Source organism: Gigantopelta aegis, chromosome 5 (assembly GCF_016097555.1).
Source record: "Gigantopelta aegis isolate Gae_Host chromosome 5, Gae_host_genome, whole genome shotgun sequence".
NCBI lineage: Eukaryota > Metazoa > Mollusca > Gastropoda > Neomphalida > Peltospiridae > Gigantopelta > Gigantopelta aegis.
Genome location: NC_054703.1, coordinates 36,131,544 through 36,146,541, shown reverse-complemented (window position 1 = coordinate 36,146,541; position 14,998 = coordinate 36,131,544). Strand labels below are relative to the sequence as shown.

The window sequence follows — 14,998 nt, the reverse complement described above, 5'->3', positions numbered from 1 at the left end:
GAGACAAAGAGAGCCAGACAAACAAAACACACGCACTTACACACACACGCATTATTTTAGAAACACACAATAGTGTACACTAAAGTGTACACACACACACACACACACACACACACACACACACAGAGAGAGAGAGAGAGAGAGAGAGAGAGAGAGAGAGAGAGAGAGAGAGAGAGAGATGTCATATAGACACACACAGAGAGAGACACACAGAGAGGCAGACACAGAGATACAGACAGACACACACATATACAGACACACACACACAGAGACAGACGCACACACGCACTTACACGCACACACACAGATAGGAAGATACACATATACATACACAGACAGATAGATAGATAGACAGACACACACACACACACACACACACATCCCACATACATCCACACACACACACACACACACACACACACCACATATATATATATATATATATATATATATATATATATATATATATACAGACACACACACACACACCATATATGATATCAGTAATGTGGGACTGACTGCTACCTCGTATCACGATTGACTTCCTAAGGCCTTGGGTCAGAGATTTGGCCTTAGTTATAACCTTAACATAGTTCTGTTGCCAAACAGTGGCCAGTAGTGTGTCCAACAGGCCGAGCACTCACGAACAATTTCACTGGTACCATCGTGTTCTCTCATATCATATCCATCTGACATTACGAGTGCAAACCAGTCTAGCGAGCGACCAAAACCGCCGGCCTTCCTGAACACGCCTCTGTGTAGGAGGCAGAGCGCTCGTGGACTATTTCACTGGTACCATCGTCTTTTATCGCATCACATCCATCTAACATTAGGCCCTAAACACACAGAAGCTGGGTTTGGGTCTGGCGAGTGTGGCAAGGACCCCACGTCTTGTGTATTTTGATGCCTGCGTGTTTTCAATATATACTCTTCAAAAAAAAGTAGGGGAACCTGAAATATTGATGTTAATATCAACTATTAGACCAAACATACGTTTTAACCACAGACATCCTAGTAAAGAACATTCAGGTATGTTTATCAACACACCGAAACATATTCCATAGTTTGCATATGCATACACGTGCGTGGGGTGTCATTCTCGATTTTTACCATTTCCAGGAAGGTCCATTAATCACTGACCCCAATCATCCTTCAAGATCTTTGCTGGTCATAAAACCTACTGTAATACTGAACTACCGGTTCTAATGTTTGCCAAATTAATTCACTATCATCATATAACCATTCCCCATAGCTAATATACCTTACAATTTTGGCAATTGTAAATTCTTATTAGAGTTCCCCTACTTTTTTTTTTTTTAAGAGTATATATTAAAAGCGTTCGTATCTTTAGATATATTTTCTTCTATAAACACCAGTAATAATTACGAGAATTCTGCTTTGATTGATGTATCTCTTTCCTGTTGATTATTAAGAAAAAAAGACGACATTAAAATGTGGCTCGCACAGGCTACAGCTGCCAGTCTGGCGGTGTGAAAATGTAGCCCATGTTCTATGTCATCTGTTGCCAGATTTGTTGTTCGCGCCAGCACAGAGGTGGTGTATTTTATCACATTCAATTCAGTGCGTTGCACTGTCATTTCTGTCCCGGGTCAATACCCTGGCTATCCAGAGACAGGGCCCGGGTGAAGACCCTGGCTATCCAGAGACAGGGCCCGGGTCAATACCCTGGCTCTCCAGAGACAGGGCCCGGGTGAAGACCCTGGCTATCCAGAGACAGGGCCCGAGTCAATACCCTGGCTCTCCAGAGACAGGGCTCGGGTGAAGACCCTGGCCAACCAGAGACAGGGCCCGGGTCAAGACCCTGGCTATCCAGAGACAGGGCCCGGGTCAAGACCCTGGCTATCCAGAGACAGGGCCCGGGTCAAGGCCCTGGCTATCCAGAGAAAGGGCCCGGGTGAAGATCCTGACTATCCAGAGACAGGGCCCGGGATGGACATGCCTGAAACCTCAATGGTATAGGTGCATGTTAAAAAGTTTCAAGTCAAGTTACATTTTCGACTGGTACCATACACACCGGATCCAGACCCAGACCCAGACCCAGATCTAGATCCAGCTTCGGTGTGTTTTGGGCCCAAGGCGTATTAAAAAAACCCAAAAAAACCCTGGGTAGCAAGCGACCGTGATCTCTCGCTCTCCTGAAGCTGCCACAAGTAACTGACCAGCTACATAAGTATGGGGTGCAGTTTTAAAAAATAATAATAATTAAAGAGCACAGTTACATGTATAAGATCTGTTTTAGCAAGAAACAAATATAATAATATAATAATAATAATAATTATTATTATTATTATTTAAAAAAGAGGAGCTCTTGTTTATATTATTGTGGGTCAACTGGGCCTCCACTCTTCACCCGCCCTCCACTCTTCACCCGCCCTCCACTCTTCACCCGCTAGTACCGACAATTATGGGTTTGTTGTTTGTTTTTGTTTGTTTTTTGATCAGTGAAAAGGTTCAGAAACGCGTAGAGTCTGGTGGAAGGTTTGACACTTTCAATAACACTTCCGGGTCAGTCCATGATTCGTTCCCTGGAATCATTAACATAACATGTCCCGCACATGCGCGTAGGATTTCATCGCTGTCTATTTCCGTTCCATCTTCTTCCAGAACTACTCTTAGAGCACCGGTTAACCCAAGTTTATCTCGTGCTGGAAAACAAATAAGTAACAATAAATTAATTTAAAGACATAAATAAATTATAATAAATAAATAAATTATAATAAATAAATTAATTAATTAATTAAAAATGAATATATAAGTAAGTAAATAACCAAAATAACTAAATAAATAAGTAAGTAAGTAAAATAAATAAATAAATAAATAAATAAATAAATAGGCCTAAAACACACGGCAGCTTGTTTGGTGAGTCTGGCGCGTGTTTTATTATATCTATATGTCGTCTGTTGCCAGATCTGAAGATCGCGCTAGCACAGACGCGGTGCTTCATACTCGATTCAATGCTCGTAGATGGTAGCCTATCATACTCGCCACAGCCAGCTCCTGTGTGTTTTCAATATTGGGGCATTTTTAAATAAAATTTATCTGAGACACAAATCATGAAAACGTATCACTATATACTACATTTTATTGGTAGAAACCAGAGGCGGATCTAGGGGCGGGCAGGGGTCTGCCCCCCCCTCCCAATTTTTTTTAGCGACAGTTATAATTTTATTATATATTAATTTCCATCCCCTCCAAACCTCCCCCAATGTTCTCTTGACATATAGCCTCATGTTAGTGCCCACCCACCCCCCACCCCAATGGATTTTCTGGATCCGCTACTGGAAATACTTCCCGGAAAGCCGCCTATTGATATAGTTACCTTTCGTCTTCAACTCGTCGAGATTGTCAGCGAATGTGAATGTTCGTTTTCCTCTCGTACGATCCCAAATTTTGTACATTTTCCTGAAATATATTTTAAAGGTGCTATATCATAGATGCAATAATGGCGGTTCCTGCCAAAAATATTTTTTTTAATTTTTTAATTTTTTTTTATTGGTGTTTTTTTTTTTTGGCGGTTTTTTGAGGGGGTGGATTCTTGAGGGTGTCACACGCATTAACTAGTGACGTCACTATTTTATGTGTACACATTCAATACACTAAGTTTTTTTCCTTGGCAGCAGTTCCGCAAACAAATTGTATAAATTCATATATAAACTTATTAATAACAAAATATACGAATAAGCTAATAAACATACTTTTATGAAAAATATCGCCAGTTCGGAAAACGTATCTCGACTTTCTATAATCTCTTTTCTTTTTAATATCGCATTGATCTTATTTATCTTTGAAGAAAGTTGGGGTTTTTTTTGGGAGGGTTTCCTCTTCTTCTCTCACTCTTTGTTTCTATTTCTAGTACTCTTCTTCCTAGTCTCCAGAATATTTCCTCTTCAGTTATGTAAGGCTTTTGCATTGCTAATATCCCATTTACAGTATCATGTTGAGCCTATCTATTTCATCTTAATATTGAATACTATGCATGTGTGCATACGGCTCGCGCCCTTTGTGTTCCCTTGCGTCTATCTTCGACTTCATCCCTGTTACTCCACACGCCCGTGTCTGTCTGTCTGTCTGTCTCCCCCCCCCCCCCCCCCCTCCTCTCTCTCTCTCTCTCTCTCTCTCTCTCTCTCTCTCTCTCTCACACACACACACACACACACACACACATGCATATGTATACACATATTGTTTAATAAGTGCATTATATACGAATGTATAGCTTTAATTATGCATCGTTTATGTATATACAATAATACCACGTACAGCAATGATTCAAGCCCCCAACCTTGACCTTGCTTATGTTTCTGGGGACAATAAAAAAAACCCAAAAAAACAACAAAAAAACGTTTTCTTCCATAATTCTTTGCTGACAACTGGCAAACAGAGATGGTGACCATGCTGTATTTAGACACACGTTATTCGCTAAACCTCGCTTGTCATCCAGGACAAGACTTTTAAAATACAAGTTTATATCAGTTAGTTATGGAAAAAAATTAGGTCAAAATGGGCTGTGTAGTTATTTATTGCAAATAAATGTAAAAAATAAGAAAATATGGTAGAGTCAACTTTGACATAAGACCTTTAAATAAAACTGAAACAAAATTTGTATAATATAATTTGTGCATTTTTCTTAAACATATTTCGCAGAACTTTACACAATAAAAGGTTTATATTCGCATTATTACATTTCACAGTTAGACACAGGAGCGGGTTTATATGTTTAGTCTGCGTGCATTTTCATGAAATCTATTCTACACGTTACCACAAACAGGTTTACAGTACATACGAATGTCGTGTAGGTTTTTACGAAATACATTCCACGTGTTAGCACAAATTAATATTTATGTGCAGGCACGGCGGATATAAGTCGACATGAGAGGAGGGAGGGCTGATTGAGATAGATGGCGCAAAGCAAAGTTTCTAGGGGGTTAGGCGGTATGCTTCCCCGTTGAAAACTAGATATCCTGAAATGCAAGTAAAATTCATTTCTGCCTTACGATTTACTACAACTAATATTTTTGATTCAGAATTTTGAGGGGGATATAGTCCCCCACCCCCTCCTGCTCTACCATGCCTAATGTATATATTATTCATATGTTCACGAAATTTATTCCACAAAATCATGCTTATGATAAATATATTAATAGAAAAAAGAATTCAAAATCAAAACGATATATAATGAATATTTCTAATGACCATGATACCTGCTACATGTAACTGTTGTTTAATAGCTAATGGTTATTTTCATGCTTATGTGCAAGCGTTCGACATGCAGACACAAAATCTACCTTTTGTTTGTTATGGTATCGCCACCAGCACTTCCGTTTGCGACAGCCTCGTTGTGAATTCCCATCATGCTCCTCCGAGATTCTCGTCGCACGAGCTCGTCTAGAGGGTCCCTGAGAGAAATTCTCTCCATCGTCTGGGCGAGGCGTTCTTCTCTACACACACAATTAAACATGAAGAGTTGTGTGGGAAATAGTATAACAGATATACTCATGAAAGAAATATGGGACCAAAAGTTAATGCTTGTTTTGTTTAACAACATCGCTAGAGCACACTCATTTATTAATCATCGGCTATTGGATGCCAAACATATGGTCATTTTAACATACAGCAGTATTTGACAAATGTTTGAGAAAGAAAGAATTGGGTTTTTTAACGACGCACTCAGCACATTGTATTTACGGTTACATGGCGTCAAACATATGGTTAAGGACCACACTGATATTGAGAGAGGAAATCCGCTGTCGCCACTTCATGGGCTACTCTTTTCGATTAGCAGCAAGGGAGCTTTTATATGCACCATCCCACAAACAGGGTAGTACATACCCCAGCCTTTGATATACCACAAATGCACAAGCCGAGACCGAGGGCAAGTGGATTTGTCAAACCCTGCATATAGTCTTATAGAGGAAACCCGCTATATTTTTCCATCAGTAGCAAGGTATATTTTATATGCACATCCCACAGACATGATAGCACATACCGCGGCCTTTGATATACCAGTCGCACCTTAAGCGAATGCTTTACCACTGGGCTACGTCCCGCCTCCGCAAGAAAGAGAGAGAGAGAGAGAGAGAGAGAGAGAGAGAGAGAGAGAGAGAGAGAGAGAGAGAGAGGGGGGGGGGGGATTCATATTGACACTATCAGAGCATTAGTATCATATGACTTACCTCCTTTTACGCTTAACTCTTCTTTTCCAGAGATACGTAAGCACAATGATCGCCAGACAACAGATTAGGACAAACACCAAACCAGCGGCACATCCTATTATGATTATTTCCCTTTCCGTGAGCCCTCCTGGAAATAGAGAAGGGCCGTTTGATACAAGGGTCTCCTTTTTGTCCGGTCCGCAAAACTCTCTTTATTCAAATAATTTAAAAACAAAAACAATTATTCAAACTTGCGTAATTTAGTAATTATTCTGAGGCCCAGTACGTTGTATACAAACTTTGGTTTGTACAATCTTCAGAAATTATAAAAATTATTAGCAATAAACACAATGTTCTGGACGGGATAAAAACAAAGAGAGAGAGAGTGAGAGAGAGAGAGAGAGAGAGAGAGAGAGAGAGAGAGAGAGAGAGAGAGAGAGAGAGAGAGAGAGAGAGAGAGAGAGAGAGAGAGAGAGAGAGAGAGAGAGAGAGAGAGAGAGAGAGAGAGAGAGAAATTATTAAACATTTACCGTAAACATATTGGTTTAAGTATCATTTTAGAAACACACAATAGTGTACATGGAAGTGCACATACACACACACATAGAGAGAGAGAGAGAGAGAGAGAGAGAGAGAGAGAGAGAGAGAGAGAGAGAGAGAGAGAGAGAGAGAGAGAGAGAGAGAGAGAGAGAGAGAGAGAGAGAGAGAGAGAGAGATACGATGCAGGATATTTTGCTTTAATTATTAAAATAAATAATTAATACGCAATCAGAAAATGAAACATTGTATTATGGTGAGAATATGAAGTACATTTTTGTTATCTTCAAATATTTACAAGTCTAAAAAGAGTGAGTTTTGTGTGACCCACAATGGAAACAGGATTTAATGGTTAAAGGGACATTCCTGAGTTTGCTGCATTGTAAGTTGTTTCTCTTAAAGGGACATTCCAGAGTTTGCTGCATTGTAAGATGTTTCTGTCAAAGGGACATTCCCGAGTTTGCTGCATTGTAAGATGTTTCTCTTAAAGGGACATTGCTGAGTTTGCTGCATTGTAAGATGTTTCTCTTAAAGGGACATTCCTGAGTTTGTTGCATTGTAAGATGTATCCGACTAATAAAATATTTCTACGATTAAACTTACATATTAAATAAACTTTCCTGTTTAATATATCAACGTCTGTATATTCAATGTGTTTCTGGTCGTCTTAATATTTGCAAGAAGCGCAAACTGTATTTCGTCTTCAAATAACTTTCCGACAAAAATAATATATTTTAGGAAATAAAATGAAATTTAACCTAGTACAAATATTAGAACAATCATAAACACGTTTAATATACAGTCACTAATGTAATTACAATCGTTAAAAAGTCTCTGTTAGTCAATAACATCTTTAAAAATGCAGCAAACTCAGGAATGCCCCTTTAAGGTGCTTGTAAATATAAACAAATTCAAATAATCCAAAAAACAAATTGGATGTTGGTGGATGGATGAATGGTCCATTTGGAATTTAAAAAAAAAAAAAAGGAAATATATTTTTTTTCAGTGGAGTTAATACAAGAGAGTCAATTAAAAAAAAAAAAAATCTGTTTCAATTGCTGTTTAGCAAGTCTAGCAAAATAATTAAACAACAATGCATTGCACATAAAGATAACACCAATGAGATTTGCCAGTGCTACTGAAAGCAAAACAGAGTAAAACAATGTTTTGCCCTGGAGCAAAAAACAAAACAAAAACACCTTGACAGGGAGAGTACTGTTGGAGATAAATCTTTCTTGCCCACTGGACAGGGTTATCCAGCCTTTACACGGTGCTAGAAAAATCTGTCTGACTCTAGGGCTAGATAAATCTATCTGACTCTAGGGCTAGATAAATCTGTCTGACTCTAGGGCTAGATAAATCTGTCTGACTCTAGGGCTAGATAAATCTGTCTGACTCTAGGGCTAGATAAATCTGTCTGACTCTAGGGCTAGATAAATCTGTCTGACTCTAGGGCTAGATAAATCTGTCTGACTCTAGGGCTAGATAAATCTGTCTGACTCTAGGGCTAGATAAATCTATCTGACTCTAGGGCTAGATAAATCTGTCTGACTCTAGGGCTAGATACATCTGTCTGATCCTAGGGCTAGATAAATCTGTCTGACCCGAGGGCTAGACGATTGCTACATACGCGTGACGTCATAAATCATGTTTTACAACGATTGACGTCATAGCACATGGTTTTCAGAATTCTGTTTGCCATTTAACGTTGTATCATTGTTTTAAAATATTTAAACAAATTAATATTTTAACTTTAAATTTATTGGTAAGTTGTTACATATTTATGTCGTTGCATATGGTGGACTATATTTTTTCGCGTATGAGTTTGTAGGTGAAATGTATACGAATCGTTCTACAATAAACAAACCGTAGGTTACCCCATAATAATGTTTTGTTACTGTAATTAAATGGGCAACAAAAAGAATCAGTCAGCCCTCACAAAAAAACATTTTGTCCCTCGAGTTGGAATAGCCTTATCTATACCTCACAACGGTGATAGATTCTATTAAAGGGACATTCCTGAGTTTGCTTCATTGTAAGATGTTACCGACTAACAGAGACTTTTGACGACTGTAATTACATATCAAATATATTTTTCTGCATAACACATTAGTGGCTATAAGTTAAACGTTTTTTTGATCGTTCTAATATTTGTACTAGGTTAAATTTCATTTTATTTCCTAAAATAAATAAAAATAATTCCGTACATACGAAATTATTTGAAGACAAAATTCAGTTTGGGCTTCTTACAAATATTAAGACGACCAGAAACACATTGAATATACAGACACTGATATTCTAAACAAGAAAATATATTTAATATGTAAGTTTAATCGTAGAAATATTTTATTAGTCGGAAACCTCTTACAATGCAGCAAACTCGAGTATGTCCCTTTAATATGCATAGTGCATACCTCGGCCTTTGGTACACTAGTCATGTGGAACTGGTTGGAACAGAAAACAATCCCAATTATAGCCTGGTCCACCGAGAAGATTCGATCCTGCCATGCAAGCACCTAAAGGTTAGCTCTCTACCGACTGAGCTAAACCCCGCCCCTATACCTCCTGTAATTGTTTGAGCATCTCCATTACTTAAAGACATCTGTACATGTCACTGTATCACTGTAATTGCTTGAGCACCTCCATTACTTAAAGACATCTGTACATGTCAATGTATCACTGTAATTGTTTGAGCACCTCCATTACTTAAAGACATCTGTACATGTCAATGTATCACTGTAATTGTTTGAGCACCTCCATTACTTAAAGACATCTGTACATGTCAATGTATCACTGTAATTGTTTGAGCACCTCCATTACTTAAAGACATCTGTACATGTCAATGTATCACTGTAATTGTTTGAGCACCTCCATTACTTAAAGACATCTGTACATGTCAATGTATCACTGTAATTGTTTGAGCACCTCCATTACTTAAAGACATCTGTACATGTCAATGTATCACTGTAATTGTTTGAGCACCTCCATTACTTAAAGACATCTGTACATGTCAATGTATCACTGTAATTGTTTGCGCACCTCCATTACTTAAAGACATCTGTACATGTCACTGTATCACTGTAATTGTTTGAGCACCTCCATTACTTAAAGACATCTGTACATGTCAATGTAACACTGTAATTGTTTGAGCACCTCCATTACTTAAAGACAGCTGTACATGTCACTGTATCACTGTAATTGTTTGAGCACCTCCATTACTTAAAGACATCTGTACATGTCAATGTATCACTGTAATTGTTTGAGCACCTCCATTACTTAAAGACATCTGTACATGTCACTGTATCACTGTAATTGTTTGAGCACCTCCATTACTTAAAGACATCTGTACATGTCAATGTATCACTGTAATTGTTTGAGCACCTCCATTACTTAAGACATCTGTACATGTCACTGTATCACTGTAATTGTTTGAGCACCTCCATTACTTAAAGACATCTGTACATGTCAATGTATCACTGTAATTGTTTGAGCACCTCCATTACTTAAAGACATCTGTACATGTCACTGTATCACTGTAATTGTTTGAGCACCTCCATTACTTAAAGACATCTGTACATGTCAATGTATCACTGTAATTGTTTGAGCACCTCCATTACTTAAAGACATCTGTACATGTCACTGTATCACTGTAATTGTTTGAGCACCTCCATTACTTAAAGACATCTGTACATGTCACTGTATCACTGTAATTGTTTGAGCACCTCCATTACTTAAAGACATCTGTACATGTCACTGTATCACTGTAATTGTTTGAGCACCTCCATTACTTAAAGACATCTGTACATGTCACTGTATCACTGTAATTGTTTGAGCACCTCCATTACTTAAAGACATCTGTACATGTCACTGTATCACTGTAATTGTTTGAGCACCTCCATTACTTAAAGACATCTGTACATGTCAATGTATCACTGTAATTGTTTGAGCATCTCCATTACTTAAAGACATCTGTACATGTCAATGTATCACTGTAATTGTTTGAGCACCTCCATTACTTAAAGACATCTGTACATGTCACTGTATCACTGTAATTGTTTGAGCACCTCCATTACTTAAAGACATCTGTACATGTCACTGTATCACTGTAATTGTTTGAGCACCTCCATTACTTAAAGACATCTGTACATGTCACTGTATCACTGTAATTGTTTGAGCACCTCCATTACTTAAAGACATCTGTACATGTCACTGTATCACTGTAATTGTTTGAGCACCTCCATTACTTAAAGACATCTGTACATGTCAATGTATCACTGTAATTGTTTGAGCATCTCCATTACTTAAAGACATCTGTACATGTCAATGTATCACTGTAATTGTTTGAGCACCTCCATTACTTAAAGACATCTGTACATGTCACTGTATCACTGTAATTGTTTGAGCACCTCCATTACTTAAAGACATCTGTACATGTCACTGTATCACTGTAATTGTTTGAGCACCTCCATTACTTAAAGACATCTGTACATGTCACTGTATCACTGTAATTGTTTGAGCACCTCCATTACTTAAAGACATCTGTACATGTCACTGTATCACTGTAATTGTTTGAGCACCTCCATTACTTAAAGACATCTGTACATGTCAATGTATCACTGTAATTGTTTGAGCACCTCCATTACTTAAAGACATCTGTACATGTCAATGTAACACTGTAATTGTTTGAGCACCTCCATTACTTAAAGACATCTGTACATGTCAATGTAACACTGTAATTGTTTGAGCACCTCCATTACTTAAAGACATCTGTACATCTCCATTACTTAAAGACATCTGTACATATCAATGTATCAATGTAATTTGTAGGCCCTTCCATTTTTTTTTTTTTTTTTGATGAATGCATAGGTCCTATCCATTTTTTGTTGTTGTTGATTATTGGAAATTGTTTATATTTACAAAGCCCTTAAAGGGACGTTCCTGAGTTTCCTGCAATTTTTAAGATGTTATTGACTAACGAAGATATTTTAACGATTGTAATTAAATATCAAATATATGTATCTGCATAAAATATTAGTGGCTGTATATTAAACATGTTTCTGATCATTCTAATATTTGTACTAGGTTAAATTTCATTTTATTTCCTAAACAAACAAAACAAATTGTTTTTTGTTTCGTATGTACGAAGACAAAATCCAGTTTGGGCTTCTTACAAATATTAAGACGACGAGAAACACATTGAATATACAGATATTCTAAACAAAAAATATATTTAATATGTAAGTTTAATCGTAGAAATATTTTATTCGTTATAAACATCTTACAATGCAGCAAACTCTCGGGAATGTCCCTTTAAATGACCGATTGAATTATAAACTAATTAGCCCTGTTTTGTTTATAATTCTATGAGAATGGGGCTAGCGCGTGCAGGGACACGGGTCAATCACGCTTGTTTGTTACCTCTCCACCTTTATATGCGACCACATAGCACACTCATAAACAGACTAACAGAAAATCAATAAAAATTGTATATTGTGTATTGTTTTTTACGTTGTGCAGAGGTTATTAGGTGTTTCATGAATCTTACTCCCTTCTCCACACCCCATTCATCGCTTTGGAACTGCCCTTACCTGCCATTGTAATCTGAAGAAATGTGTTTCCTGTTCAAAAGATCCTAGAACGTAAAAAAACAAAAACAAATATGTGAATATGTCTGCAAAACAAAACAAAACCTGTGTATAAAATAAAGCTTGTTAATTAAAGGGACATTCCCGAGTTTGCTGCATTGTAAGATGTTTCTCTTAAAGGGACATTCCCGAGTTTGCTGCATTGTAAGATGTTTCCGACTAATAAAATATATCTACGATTAAACTTACATATTAAATATATGTTCTTGTTTAGAATATCAGTGTCTGTATATTCAATGTGTTTCTGGTCATCTCAATATTTGTAAGAAGCCCAAACTGGATTTTGTCTTCAAATTATTTCGTACGTATAAAAAAATAGTTTTTAGGAAATAAAATGAAATTTAACCTAGTACAAATATTGGAACGATCAGAAACACGTTTAACTTACAGCCACTAATATTTTATGCAGAAAAATATATTTGATATGTAATTACAGTCGTCAAAAAGTATCTGTTAGTCGATAACATCTTACATTGCAGCAAATTCAGGAAGTAAGTCAAAAACTAAATATTATGCGAAAAATAAAAGTTGAAGTCATTAAGTTAAAAACAATACTGTATACAAAACAAAACTTAAGTTTAAGACGCAAGTTACCCGGAAAACAAAATATGATGTTTAAAAAAATGACAACAGCTTTTTTTCATATTTTTATTTGCCAGTCCAGTATTTGACATGTATACGAGGGGTGATTGAACAGTTAACGGCCTAACCAGAAAAGGTCCCTGTGCATGACATAATTATGCAAGACCGACGGCTAACTACATATTCAGTGAAATAATAGGCACCTCGCAATAAAGTTAAAACTTTGTTTTGTTTAACGACACCAATAGAGCACATTGATTTGTTAATCATCGCCTATTGGATGTCAACCATTTGGTATTTTCCATATATAATCTCAAATAGAAAACCCGCTATATGTTTCCATAAGTAACAAGGGATCTTTTATATGCACCGTCCCACATACAGGATAGCACATACCACGGCCTTTTATATACCAGTCGTGGTACTCTGGGGCGAGAAATAACCAAAATGACCCACTGACGATGATCGATCCTAGACCGACCGCGCATCAGGCGAGCGCTTCGCCATTCAAAAAAGGCACTTAAATGAAAGTGTAAACAAATTGTTGAAACAACGGTCACTTTAATAGATTTTTGTGAGGGGTGGGGGTGGGGGGTGGGGGGGCAGGTTCTCGTGGTTCCTTGCCTTTGATCCATCCTTGTAATGGGAATTTAGTATCTACTTCATGAACAATCTGACTTGAAACTGATATAAAACACAGACTAGATAAGAGTATAATTATAATACTATTATTCTGTTCAATTATTTAGACCCGAAGTTTTTTGCAAATGTTACGTTTATTTCCTATTCGATATTTGTTTTCTTTGCATTTACATGAAAACAAACCCAAACCCAAAATCTCTGTGTGTTCGGAATGCACGTTATTTCTCCTATAAATAACTACGGTCATTTGCATATCAAAATCATCATTCTATAGACGTCATTTATGTAACGACGCACTCAACATATTTTAATCTATGGTTATATGGTTATAGGGAGAGAGAGAGAAGAATATGGTATGCATGCGATTGGTGGAGGTGTGACCCTCTGCACAACCCCAACCCCACTTAAGGCTTCTTTTGTATATGGAGCGGGACGTAGCTCAGAGGTAAAGCGTTCGCTCATGGTAGGTCGACTGATCGATCCCACATGGTGGACCCATTGGGTTGTGTCTAGTTCCAGCCTGTGCACGACAACTGATGTATAAAGGCTGTGGTATGTGCTATCCTGTCTATGGGATAGTCCATATAAAACGTCCCTTATTGCTTATCAAAATTGCTTATCGGAAACAGTGGCCCATGTGGCGGTAGCGAGTTTCTTTCTCACTGTCATAATGCTCCTTAACCGTTTTGTCTGACGCCACATAAACGTATATCAAATGCGTTGAGTGTGTCGTTAAATAAACATTTGTCTTTTATGTATGTGTAGTCTATATGCATTTCTAGTCGATTAGTTTATAGGTTGTTAGGTTGTTTGATAGTGAATGATATGGAAATAAATAGTTTTTGGTGTTAAAGAGTTCATGCATACATTAAAGTAATACTCCTGATGGGTATGGAGAAATAACTTAATCAGTCGACAAACTCATTTCTTCATCACTATCTTCGTTAAGGGGGACTATCACAGGGGTATTTTATTTCTTATAAAACTATTTTGTTTTCTAAAATCTTCTTCGATCGCACATTTGTTACTTTTCACAATTTCATAAAGAACTGGCTTTGTCATGTTACTCTCAAAAGGTATATTTTTGTTTCGTAGCCACGACTGAATTTCTTCCTTTTTTGCGTTTAGTGCAGGACATCGTGTAATCTCAGTTAATTTGTTGTGGTAGCTTGCGTTATCCATGACGATAACAGAAGATTCTGGTAGAGAAGGCATAAGTTGTTCTTCAAACCATTTGATGAAATTGTCATGATTCATATCACCATGATAGTCTCCGTCTGGGTTTTTTTTAGCCTCAAAGATCAATTCACAGCCATCTATCAATCAATATTTATCACAGCCAGCATGACAAATAATAAGTCTTTTTCCCTTCCCAGTCACCGAACAGAGTTTAGGAACTCTATCAGCAGCGTCTGATTT

General features: G+C 37.3%; 1 protein-coding gene across 1 annotated transcript in view; it reads right to left on the bottom strand.

Moving 5' to 3' along the window:
• Nucleotides 1–2,228: 2,228 nt before the first annotated feature.
• LOC121373697 (cell death activator CIDE-B-like) overlaps nt 2,229–14,998 on the bottom strand; it is a 118,299-nt gene continuing 105,529 nt past the window's right edge. Inside the window, exons 2-6 of the mRNA XM_041500425.1 lie at nt 12,299–12,342; nt 6,195–6,321; nt 5,307–5,459; nt 3,341–3,423; nt 2,229–2,666 (exon numbers count right to left, since the gene is read on the bottom strand). Coding sequence (XP_041356359.1) covers nt 2,473–2,666; nt 3,341–3,423; nt 5,307–5,459; nt 6,195–6,321; nt 12,299–12,305 — 564 coding nt within the window. The 5' untranslated portion in view covers nt 12,306–12,342 and the 3' untranslated portion in view covers nt 2,229–2,472. The remainder of the gene's footprint in view (nt 2,667–3,340; nt 3,424–5,306; nt 5,460–6,194; nt 6,322–12,298; nt 12,343–14,998) is intronic.